Raw genomic sequence first — 12,710 nt, forward strand, 5'->3', positions numbered from 1 at the left:
TCTAATTTTGATTTCTCCACCTGGAAGCCAATTTTCCTATCTTGTTTGTACACCTCCATTATTTGATAATAATGGAGCCAATCTCGTACTTTGGGTTTCAATTTCTCATGACTCTGTAACCTCAATTTATCTCCGTCTTGTTCCAAGATTTCCCAATACTTTGGCCATTCGGCCTCCATATTGAGCTTTTTCAATGCCTTCGCCTCCAAGGGTGACAACCATCTAGGGGTTTTGTTTTCCAGCAAGTCTTTATATCTTATCCAAACATTATATAATGCTTTTCTGACAATATGATTTTTAAAGGCCCTATGTACTTTAATTTTATCATACCATAAATATGCATGCCAACCAAATGCATTGTTAAAACCTTCTAAATCCAAGATATCTGTATTCTCGAGGAGCATCCACTCTTTCAGCCAGCAAAACGCTGCTGCTTCATAATACAATTTTAAGTCCGGCAGGGCAAATCCCCCTCTTTCTTTTGCATCTGTCAGTATTTTAAATTTTATTCTGGGCTTTTTGCCCTGCCAGACAAATTTCGAAATGTCTTTCTGCCACCTCTTGAAACAGTCCATCTTGTCAAGAATCTGCAAAGTTTGAAACAAAAATAGCATTCTAGGCAATACATTCATCTTAATAACTGCAATTCGGCCTAACATTGACAATTTCAAATTTGACCATATTTCTAGATCTTTTTTGATTTCTAACCAACATTTTTCATAATTGTCCTTATACAAGTTCAAATTTTTTGATGTCAAATAAACCCCTAGGTATTTCACCTTCTTAACCACTGTCAAACCTGTTTCACTCTGGAATTTCTCCCTTTCCATGGCCGTTAAATTTTTCTCCAAAACTTTAGTCTTTTGTTTGTTCAGTTTGAATCCGGCCACCTGACCAAATTCTTGAATTATGTCCAACACCCTTTTTGTACTAGTATCTGGCTCTTGTAAAGTAAGTACCAAATCATCTGCAAAGGCTCTTAACTTATAGTGTTTTGCTCCGACCTGTACACCTTTAACCTGCTGGTCATCTCTAATCATATTTAGCAAAACCTCCAGGACTGATATAAAAAGCAATGGGGAAATTGGGCACCCTTGTCGTGTCCCTTTTTCTATCTTAAATTCTTCAGTTATCACATTATTTACAATCAACTTGGCTTTTTGTTCAGAATATATCGCACCCATACCATTCTCAAATCCTTGGCCTACCCCCATCCCATGAAGATTCTTTTTCATAAAAGTCCAAGAAATATTGTCAAAGGCTTTCTCCGCATCCACAAATATCAGCACTGCTTTAGTGTTTATATTCACCTCCAATAGTTCCAAAATGTCTATTATGTTCCTCACGTTATCTGATAGGTGTCTTTTCGGGAGAAAGCCTGCTTGGTCCTTATGAATCTTCTCCATCAACACTCTTTTCAATCTTTTTGCCAAAATGTCTGCAAAGATTTAGTAATCCACATTGAATAATGATATTGGACGGTAGTTCTTAAGCTGAGTCTTTTCAGTCTCTGTCTTTGGTATGAGTGTAATATAAGCCTCTTTCCACGATTCTGGCGCCTTTTCCCCCTCTAGAATCTCATTACAGACTTCCTTTAACGGTTGTACCAACCACTCCTTCAAAGCTTTATAGTATCTGGAAGTCAGTCCATCTGGTCCTGGAGATTTGCCCAGTTGCATGTTCTGAATGGCACCCTCTATCTCTTGTTCTGTTATTCTCTGATTTAGATCCACCTTACTTTGGTGAGAGATTTTTTGTAATCCATATTTTTTAAGAAATTCATCTATATCCTCTTCATTCTGCGGTCCTTGTGAATATAATTTTTTGAAGTAACTCAAAAAACAGTTTCTAATCTCGTTAGGTTTGGATATGTTCTTTCCATCCACTTCTAGATTTGTAACTGTATTTAGTTTCTGTTTTTTCTTCAATTGCCAAGCCAGAAGTTTACCGCATTTATCCGCAGATTCAAATGTCTTTTGTCTCATTTGCTTTATCTTCCACTCAATCTCTTGGTTCATCAATTCCATATATTGTGTCTGGTATAACTTGATCTCTCTCAAAATCTCCTGGGACTTTGGTTTTGATCTCAATTTCTTCTCTCCTTCTTTTATCTTTTCCAGGATCTTTTCCTTCTTCTCATTTTGCTTTCTCTTTTTTACTGAATTTTGTTGAATTAGGAATCCTCGCATCACCGCTTTACTTGCGTCCCAGATCACTCTTTTTTCTACACCAGTTTTTAGATTTAATTCAAAATAGTCCTTTAAAGTTTTTTGGGCCTTTCTGTGGATCTCCTCATCTCGAAACAGGGTGTCATTCATCCTCCATCTGAATTGACCTGAATAGCAGTTTTCTGTCCTTTGAGCAATGCTTTGGTATTTTGCCGATCAAGAAAGCATCCTTTAAACTTGCTACTCAGGAGAAGGACTCTGCGTGTTCTGTTTATAAACAATCGAAGCCATTATTGAATCTGAACAATGGGTGCTACTGAGTGCTGATCTCCTTTGGGAGATCTGCCTTGTTGTCTTGCTAAGTAGTTCAGTTTTCAGCCACCTGGAAGAAAAAAAAAAGGTAAACCTACTATCCTAAGCAGCATTGGGGATAGCTATGTCTTCTAACATGTATGACACATAATACAACTACCCCCAAAACAAAAACAAGTAACATGAAGTAGTGTGGTTCACATACCACCCTAAACAATGGTTCATTCATTCATCATTTTATTTGTATGCCACCTTTCTATAGTTAAAACAATGCTCAAGGTGGCTCACAACATGACAAGATTTACATAATTGCCAACATAACAAAAGTCATAAACAATAAACAAAACACATCAAAAAGTACACAACCAGATGGAAAACAATTTCCACATAAATCATAAAATCTAAAACTAAGAGTACAGCATTAATATCAATCACAATTTAAAACGACATAGATAAAAAATAAAAGCAATTTAAAAACAAAACAAAAACGGAGCCCTCTCTGCCCAGCAGCAGCGTCAGCAGCCCTTAATAATAATAATAATAATAATAATAATAATAATAATAATAATAATTTTTATTTATACCCCGCCCTCCCCAGCCAAGGCCGGGTTCAGGGCAGCTAGCAAGCAATAATAAAAACAAGTTGAATGAATACAACTTAAAAACAAGATTAAAATACAACATTAAAATATTGAAACATTAAAATATTAAAATGCAGCCTCATCACAGGAGGTGATGGTTCCCGTCTGGCCCCGCCCCAAGCCAGGTGGAGAGAAATAGGGCCGGGCCCTTCAGGCTTCCAGCAGGTCAGTCCTGGGCAGCAGCAGCAGCAGCAGGTCAGTCCTGGTTTAAAGTAAACACTTAGTATTTTGGGGCACACTGCTTAAAAGCCCCTGCAGTTTTGCTCTCCCACTCCTGCTGATGCTGCACAGGGAAGGAAAGAAGGGAGGCTTGTCATTATGTGGGAACCTAGCCTTGTGGTTTGTTTCTCTGCAAACAGCCAGGAGTGGAAGTCAAAGGTTGTTCATGGCCTTCTGCACGTGGTTTTTTCCAGCGGAAAAAAGTTCTTATGTAGTGACAACACAAACTGTGGACTTGTTTCCTCCCCAGCGTGTCATCAGCAGGAGCAGGGAAAGATCAAAGTGTGAGATGGTAGGTGTGGCTTCAGTCTCTTCCTGTTGGGTGTTTTTAAGAAGTGCCAGTGGTACAGAAGGGGATCATTGTGTGGTGCAGGTGTGCATGATGTTGGCAAGCAGGTGAGTGGATTGATTGAGCCAGTTTAGCTTGAATGGCTTCCTTTGAAGTGTTTGGCTCTTGGAGGTTTTCAGCTGGTGAAGGGAATTCTTTGTCGGGCGATTCCTAGCCCCTCTCTCAGAACTGCATCTCCCCAGAAAGAGGTGATGGCAGACTGTTTGGAACTTTTAAAACTTGGAAGCCTGGCTTTCCAAAATGCAATGCTGTCCCAAACCCCAAAGCTGTATTAAAAGCAAGCCCAGTAATAAGACTGAATGAGAAATGACATCATGCAAGAGAGACCGAAATGGAACACTGTTTCCATGTAATAGGAATGCAGACAAAATATCAGTGCTGGAATTAAGTCCTTCTTATTTTGCTTATTTTTTTGCAGGCAGCCATGGAGGTAGCACTCTCCTTCCACACAACATCAACAACGAATTCCCGGAATATGGGGCTGTGGAGGAAGGTGCCAAAACTTCGGAAATTCCCTCTGAGGTTCACGAAGACGAACTAGTGTGTGTTTCTGACGGGCAGCCATGTGACCAGCTGCCTTCTGAGAACGGCAGACCTAGTGATGGGGTAGAGTTTTTCTCTGAGGGGTTACAAATGGCTCCCCAAGAGGAAGAAGTGTCAGAACAGTTTGGCAGGCCGAGTGAGACTATAGAAACCTCCCAAGATTTAGAATCTGAAAAGGCGCTTGACAGGGAAAACGATGCTTTTGGTTCAGAGATGCAAATGGAAAAAGAGAGGAAAGTTGGCAGTGGGGCTGAGGAGGCAGTCAGGGAGATGGTTCTTGCAGGCCAAGAAAAACCTCCAGAAATGCCTCTTCCATCTGAAGCAACAGCGGAGAGAAAATTGTATTGGATCGCAGAAGACTCTATGGTCTTAACTGTGGAAATACAGCCTGAGACCTTACGAACTGCTGGCAGTGCAACTGAGGAGGCCCACAAAATATGTGAAACCAGTTGCCATAAAGCTCTGGCCCAGCCAGAGGACAGAAAGGTGGGTGCTTCAGGAGTCCTTGGCGGTGCCTGGGCAGACTTTGAGCGGGAGTTTTCTGTGTTTGATTCAGACAAGGAAGAAAGAGCACCCGAGAGGAGGATATCCAAAGAGGCGGCTGTGAGTAAACACGTGGAATTTCAAGGGGTGGAAATCCTTTGGATCCAAAAAGCAGAGGAGCAGAAGGAAACCGGACTCTCTGACACAGATAGTGTAGAAAGAAGAGTCTCAAAACACCACACACCACCGGCAGTCTCATCAGAATTGGACTGTTTGCCGGAACGCTCCTGGAATGTATCCTGGGAAAACTTCAGGCCTTTAACTTCGCTGGCCGAAGGTGGAGAGGATGAAGTCTTCATAGTAGAGGAAAAGAAGAACTGGGCACTGGAGAGGAAATCTATGTCGGACAAGGACAGGTAAAAAAGGAAAAAGAATGAGAGAATGAGCAAGTCTCTCACTCTGTCTCTACAGATCTGGGAGGGAACACAGTTCATACTTAAGAGTGCTACTAGGCAACATGTTAGATACAGTCGTACCTTGGTTGTTGAACAGAATCCATTCTGGGAGTCCGTTCGACTTCCGAAAATGTTTAACAACCAAGGTGCGGCTTCCAATTGGCTGCAGGAGCTTCCTGCACTCAATCGGAAGCCGCATTGGATGTTTGGCTTTCAAAGCACATTCACAAACCGGAACCCTCACTTCGGGTTTGCGGCTTTCAGGAGTCAAAACGTTCAAGTCACAAGGCATTCGGGATCCAAGGTATGACTGTATTGGCTTCATAATGTTCAACACAAGGATTGTATTGATCAATACAAACAGTGTACAAACTGTTGTGCGTAAGGCATGATACAAAACACCCACAACCCCCTGTCCCCCTGTGGCAATAAAAGCAACACTATTTAACCACCAGAAAACCTTATCCTAAGCAGTTTTCTCAAACAGTTTGGTCTTAAAACATTTTTTGTTCAGGCAACCCTGTTCAGACATGTAGAACTTGCATGTGTTTTATCCAGGGCTTTTTTCAGCCACGATTTGATGGAGCTCAGTCCCACACCTCTCAGGTGGGCACCATTGCTATTATAAGAGAACAAGGGAGGTGTTCGTGGTGAATTCCAGCACCTCTTTTTTTAAGAAAAATAGCACTGGTCTTACTTCTTTTTCGCTGCTGTTTGCTTTAATCATCCTTTGAAGCTTTTAAATACTTGTTTTAACTGAGTATTTTAGTGATTTAATTTAAATTTTTGTAAACTGCTTAATTTTTGTTTTGTTTTGCAGTCAATACTGCTGAATAAATAACTAAAACAAATAACACCAAAGCACACAACAACTGTGGGTGACCAGGAAATCTCTTGTTTCTTCAGTGGCTAAGGGCTGTAGGTTTAGGAGAATTAAGAACTGTTTATCAAGCTGCCTAAAACCATTCAGCGGGTGCAGCTTGCTGAGTCTCTAGAGGGAGAGAGGTTCACTGTCTTTGTGCTACAACTACGTCTCAGGTGTTTGCCAAAGAAACTTTCAGTGGGCAAAGAACCCTGAACTAAGTTTCTCTGTAGAAGAGGCTTGCTTTGGCTGAAGCATTCCTGAAGCTATGGTAACTAGCTAGGAGGGGACTTGAGCATTATGGTGACCTGCAGCCATACAAATGTATATTTTTGCCCATTATTTATTTCAACTACAACCACATAGTTAATCTTCAAACTGTGTGTTTAGCAATGGGAACAGCACGAAACACTCTCCCCTTATTCCAATACCTGAATGCTCATTATTTAACCCAACTTTTTACAAACAACTGCCTCAAAACAACAGCATGTCTCTCTGTCATGTATTAACTGCACTAGAATGATTTAAAAAAAATAATGGTTAACAGATCTTGCAGATATTTTTTTCTGAACACTTCGGCTGTGAAATTCTGCACCCCCCTCCCCACCGCCTTTCATTTCTTTGGATGCTTCTATCATAGCAACAGGAAAGCTCTACCAGCAAGCAGCAAACAAATTCTGGTTCAAGGCCAGTCACAAGCTGCTTTTTGAAATGCTAAATGAATGCATCTGGCGTCACTCCCTTTTGATTATTCAGGTTATTTCAAAGCTGGTCAGAATGTTCAGCCTGGCTTCCTGACTGCAGGCAAGCTATGAATGAGAATGAGAGTTTTGCAGGAACGTGGGGGGTGAAGAGGGGGGAGATGCTCCCCTCCCCATCACCTTGGTTTTACGTCCAGCAGAAGGGGAAGTAGGGTCTAAGTGCAGACTGGGGGGTGGAGAAACTGGGTTATGAGGAGTTTGGATTTGATATCCCCCTTTATCACTACCCTAAGGAGTCTCAAAGTGGCTAACATTCTCCTTTCCCTTCCTTCCCCACAACAAACACTCTGTGAGGTGAGTGAGGCTGAGAGACTTCAAAGAAATGTGGCTAGCCCAAGGTCACCCAGCAGCTGCATGTGGAGGAGCGGGGAATCGAACCCGGTTCACCAGATTACGAGACTACCACTCTTAACCACTACACCACATTGGCTCTCTCATTTCATGAGTAGATGAAGCGTTGGAATAGCCACTGCTGAATGTGTTGGAAGGGAAATAGGTGAAACTGAGACACCTCTCAGCATCTTTGTCCTGAGACATATCTGTAGTTGGCAGAGACCACTTGGCTGGCATCTTGACAGCATTGATTGTCTCTGTTTGCTTGCCACCTGGTGTGTAAATATGCCAAGAGGAGTTTGAGTGAGTCCCATTGTGCATGTGGGCGCTCCCCTACCACGCACAGAGCTTTGGATAGGAACTGAGCGCTATTACCTTATTTAAATCGTTCATACCTCACCCTTCATTAACCCCAGAGAGGCAAACAACATTACAAATGATACCATGAAACAATATTTCATTTAAATGCAGCTTAGTCTATTGTCTGGTTTTACATTCACAACACAACTGCACTTGCCAAATGAGAGGCACCACTGGAGTCAAGATGTTTGGCTGCAGAGCATCACAGCTCCATCTGTTTTGGTGCTGCTCACGCCAGAGAGGGGCAGCGTTCGAGATTTGGGCTGCCACTATTGAGAACGCCCTTCACGAGGCGACTGCTCAGCTTCAGATTGGTGATTGGCTAAGGTAGCGGGAGTTGTGGTCTGACAACAACTGGACATGCAGGCTTGATGAGCACTGAACGAGGCAACCCCCTGCAACGCTGGCACCTCCCAGATCCTGTTGTTGTTGCTCCCATCACCACTATATTCCTGGACTTCCTCTGTTCCAGCCTTGCTATGGTTTGGAATTTGAGGGGAGAAGGGCAAATCTCTGTTGTACCTTTATTTCACAGGCACATTAGGGGGTTCTCCTTCTATGAACCTATTTTGCTTTTTTAGAACAGCTCGCTTTAGCCGCTCCTAGTCCAGAGGCAAAACCAGTTTGCTGCTGCAGCTTGGTTTCAGTTTCCTTTAACACTGTAAACTATGCAGCAGCAGTAGGCAACTTCTTTAGTTGTAGCTTGCATTCTGTCTTCATCTATATGGTAAGCAAGCAAATTAACTGTATAAACATGATGGAGGAATGAGTAATATGTGTTGCCAACCGTTAGAAGCAGAATATAATCAAGTTTATTTTATTTTTTTATTATTTTTTGCAGAATTTTTTTAATTAGTTTTCAATTACATTCCAATAATAGCCTCTTTATAACAATGCCAATTTATAATTCAATTATTAATACCAATCATTCAAACACCAAATTATAAAATTTAATTAAAGTGGCTAGATTTCATGGCTTTCTAGTTTTCTTTATTTCTGCGTTCCAAAATCTTACTAGTTTCAATTACATTCTGGGCATAATAATAATCCCTTATACAACAGCTGCAATGTTAATAACTTCTATATGTGTTGACGCATTAAATGATTTATAAAACTTCAAGTGAGGGGCTCAAAACTATATCATTGTTCTTTCCTGTGGGTAGCAATTATTCTGTCCATGGTGTTTCTTCCTGTCCTTGTAAGACATTATATCTTTCTCCCCTCGTCGTCCCCCCCCCGGCTTGTTGCTGTTATCCATCGTTCCTTGGGCGGAGCTGATATCCCATTGTTATAACGAAGTTTAGCTTAAACTGTTTGAACAACTAACCTCCTGGATCAAACGGCAGCTGCTATATCAAATCAAATCAAATCAAATATCTTTAATACGGTCAGTGACCAGGAAGCAATTTATAAAATATGACATTAAGAGTAGTATTGTGCTACAAGTAGCAGTAAAAAACGGCCAATTCTCAGAATTGGTGCTTATATTTATGACCAGGTTTTGAGTTTTAAATTTTTAAAATTCAATTCAGGAGTCGCTACTGTTTATTAGCTATATCAAATATTATTTGGTTGGCTCCATGCCTCTCAATGGAGTGCAGTCCTTTATCTGACAAGGTGGGCCAGAGTAGTTATTAAAATTAAATTTATTCCAGTAGACTTACTCGTGAAAGGACAGAATTTATACAGAGTCACTAGAGCGCCTTGTTGCATGGGTAGGCAAACTAAGGCCCCGGGACCGGATTCGGCCCAGTCGCCTTCTAAATCTGGCCTGCGGATGGTCCGGGAATCAGCGTGTTTTTACATGAGTAGAATGTGCCCTTTTATTTAAAATGCATCTCTGGGTTATTTGTGGGGCCTGCCTGGTGTTTTTACATGAGTAGAATATGTGCTTTTATTTAAAATGCACCTCTGGGTTATTTGTGGGGCATAGGAATTTGTTCATTATAATTTTTTTTCCAAAATATAGTCCAGCCCCCCCCCCACAAGGTCTGAGGGACAATGGACCGGCCCCCTGCTGAAAAGGTTTGCTGACCCCTAGGCTGGTGCAGACAGAATGATCCTGACTCAGTTACATGAAGACAATGAATCCCCCCTTCTCTTCTCCTGCTGGGCTGAAGTGTGTTAAAATGTTACACTGGCCTCCATCTTAACCAGGATTAGGTCCCCTCTTAACCAGGATTTGCAGCAGAGCTAAAAAAAGAAGACTGGTTTGCATTATCTACCTTTAACCGTACTTAAACCATCCAATCCTTAACCATTAGTAAACGTTGTGAAGGAAGAGTGGGGGACTGTTCATAGCAGAGGGGAGGAAAAAATAAACATTTCCCCCTGTCCTGCTCCTGCTGTTTTTACCATTCTTACAGGTCAAACTACATGTGGCATTCATTAGTGAAACCAATGGGACCTTTTTTGACAATATAAATGACAGGTGCATGAGACCAGTTCCGATCAGGCGGGATGCAAACGGTCAAAGCCCCGCTACTTCCCATGCTAAGGTTTCAATGTGAAACAGCCCCCCTTCCATATATACATCCCAAGCAAATGGAATTATGTGCCTAATGTCATGTGCAGTTCGTCTCTATAAGACCAGGAGTTCTATGCTTCTGTGTTGGGGACTAGTGCTGTTTTAGTCAGAGATATTAAGGCTCTGAAAGCTAGTAGATTATGGGTTTCTAAAGCAAAATCCAGTGCCAAAAGCAGATTTTGAAGGATTATCTAAATATTCTTACTATTCTGCTACCCCACCCCATCCCGAGCCATAATCATTTGACCAAATTGCTTGGGTTACTAACAGATATTTATGGTTTTCATCAAACAGGATTCCTCTTCTCTCTCATCTTAATGGAACAATACGAGGACTGGGTTAGAAGGAAGCTGGTCTGGCGTTATGTAGACCGTCAGTTATAATCTTTGCCGCTTTCAGAGTGACTTTGAATGTGACAGTTATTTTGATAGCCTTGTTATACCCAGCATTGCTGAGGAATACAGTGCAGTTTTCAAATTGGTGGTTAAAATCAATGCAGTTTTAGAAGGGTTCACAAAGCCATTTGATTCAAAATGGCATTCAGTTGTATCCAGACTTAGCTAGAAATCTGCTTCTTGATCTCAGGAACCAACTTGTAAAATTTAGTTCCAGTATCTTAAAAAGCGTCCAAATGCATGGTGAACAAACAAAACAAATTTCCAAAATATATAGCAGATGGAGATATCAGCAAACACAATAGTCCTTTGCTTCCCTTTTCTCTTCCTAAATACCGTATTGGCCCGAATATAAGCTGCACCCAGATATAAGCCGTACCTTTAAAATTGGGGGGAGGAGGGCAGAAAAAAAGAAAACATACCCGAATATAAGCCACTCCATTCCTGGCGCTGTTTGCTGCGCACTCCTGGCTGCATACCGTAAGGTCGCAAATATCAGCCACACTTTAACTTTTCACGGTCGGAATTTGGGGGGAAAGTGAGGCTTATATTCAGGCCAGTACGGTAGAACTTTTGAACTTACATGCAAACAAACCACTTTAGCACTTTGCACAAACCCTGCATGCTAGAGGCATCATTGCTTGTGGTATGCGCACCCATCCCACTCTTGTCTCCATCCATAGGTTATATAGAGCTTCAAAATCACAGAATCATAGAACTGGAAGGGACCGTGAGGGTCATTTACCGTAGTCCATCCCCTTGTAATGCAGGAATCTTTTGCTCGAACCAATGTCCCTGAGATTAAGAGTCTGATGCTCTACTAACTGAGCAAAGCCGAGCCTGCGGGTTAATTATTTTATTTTATAGATTTTTTATTGTTAAAAAGAATCCTGCAACACGATAATATTACAACATATTAATATTATAAAATAACAAACAGCTGTGAGCAGTATTAAAATAATAGTAAGGTAAAGGTACCCCTGACCGTTAGGTCCAGTCGTGGCCGACTCTGGGGTTGCGGCGCTCATCTCGCTTTATTGGCCGAGGGAACAGGTGTACAGCTTCCGGGTCATGTGGCCAGCAGGACTAAGCCGCTTCTGGCAAACCAGAGCAGCGCACGGAAACACCGTTTACTTTCCCGCTGGAGCGGTACCTATTTATCTACTTGCACTTTGACGTGCTTTTGAACTGCTAGGTTGGCAGGAGCAGGGACCGAACAACGAGAGCTCACCCTGTCGCGGGGATTCGAACCACTGACCTTCTGATCGGCAAGTCCTAGGCTCTGTGGTTTAACCCACAGCGCCACCCGCGTCACATTAAAATAACAGCAGACAATAAAACCATTTATTACAATGTAGTCCTTTTTTTGTTTTAGAAAGTTTTAGGATTCTTCTAAAAACAAATAAGCAGGGGATCACACTTATCTCCCCATGGAAGTTATTACACGCATGGGGAGAAGTGTCTAGGGAAAGGAAGCCTGTGTTAGGCCACTTTCAACTCTCTGAATAGCCATTGTCTGTCCTTTTGTTCTGTGACTTGGCTGCGATGTTTGGAGAACAGACCCAAAAGCTTCAGAATCTCCAAAAGCTAATCTGGAGTAGGGACACAAAGTGTGTCTTTTCTACGAACACAATGAGCTGATGTTCTTTCTTAGTACACATCATAATGTGCAAGCCACTTTTGTTTCTACTCGAGTACAGGGACCGGGTGGGGGGTGGAGGGAGCCAGAGGGAAAGACAAGGGTTTCTGTTCTCCATTAACACAATTGAAACCAGACGTGTAAACATTGGTACCTGGTCATCAAAAGGAAAGGCTAGTTATGTGTGTATGTGTGCGCATGAAGCATCCGCAGAAGATCTGAGTGTGCCCACATGAAAACCTTAAAGCAGAAACTGAAGAGGCTGTCTTTGGTTTTGAATCCTAGGCTCATGGAGGAGGAGGAAGAGGACGACGACGACGAAGCCATCAGTGGAAGAGTGGAAGATGTCCTTGGGCAACCGCACTCCGAAGTCTCAACAGATGTGTACAGCTCCCAGTTTGAAAGCATTCTGGACAATGCCTCTTTATATTATAGTGCGGAGTCTCTGGAAACTTTATATTCTGAGCCGGATAGCTACTTCAGCTTCGAAATGCCGCTCACTCCCATGATTCAGCAGCGTATCAAAGAAGACGCTCAATTTTTAGAAAGGACTCCTGATGGGGCAATAAGAAAAGGCCACAGCGACGGGATTGCCAATGGACTAGGAGATGTGAAGGAGACGGACATCACAGAAGCTTGTCATTTAGAAAGGTAACTAAGAAA

At 42.0% G+C, this 12,710-nt stretch overlaps 1 protein-coding gene across 3 annotated transcripts in view; it reads left to right on the forward strand.

The window, feature by feature from the left end:
• LOC308576619 (PH and SEC7 domain-containing protein 3-like) overlaps positions 1-12,710 on the forward strand; it is a 152,497-nt gene that overhangs the window by 23,372 nt on the left and 116,415 nt on the right. For all 3 annotated transcript variants that reach the window (XM_081176228.1, XM_081176229.1, XM_081176230.1), the window contains 2 exons: positions 4,108-5,131; positions 12,333-12,698. In XM_081176228.1, coding sequence (XP_081032354.1) covers positions 4,108-5,131; positions 12,333-12,698 — 1,390 coding nt within the window. The remainder of the gene's footprint in view (positions 1-4,107; positions 5,132-12,332; positions 12,699-12,710) is intronic.

Source organism: Podarcis bocagei, assembly GCF_964188305.1.
Source record: "Podarcis bocagei genome assembly, chromosome: 17".
Taxonomy (NCBI): Eukaryota; Metazoa; Chordata; class Lepidosauria; order Squamata; family Lacertidae; genus Podarcis; species Podarcis bocagei.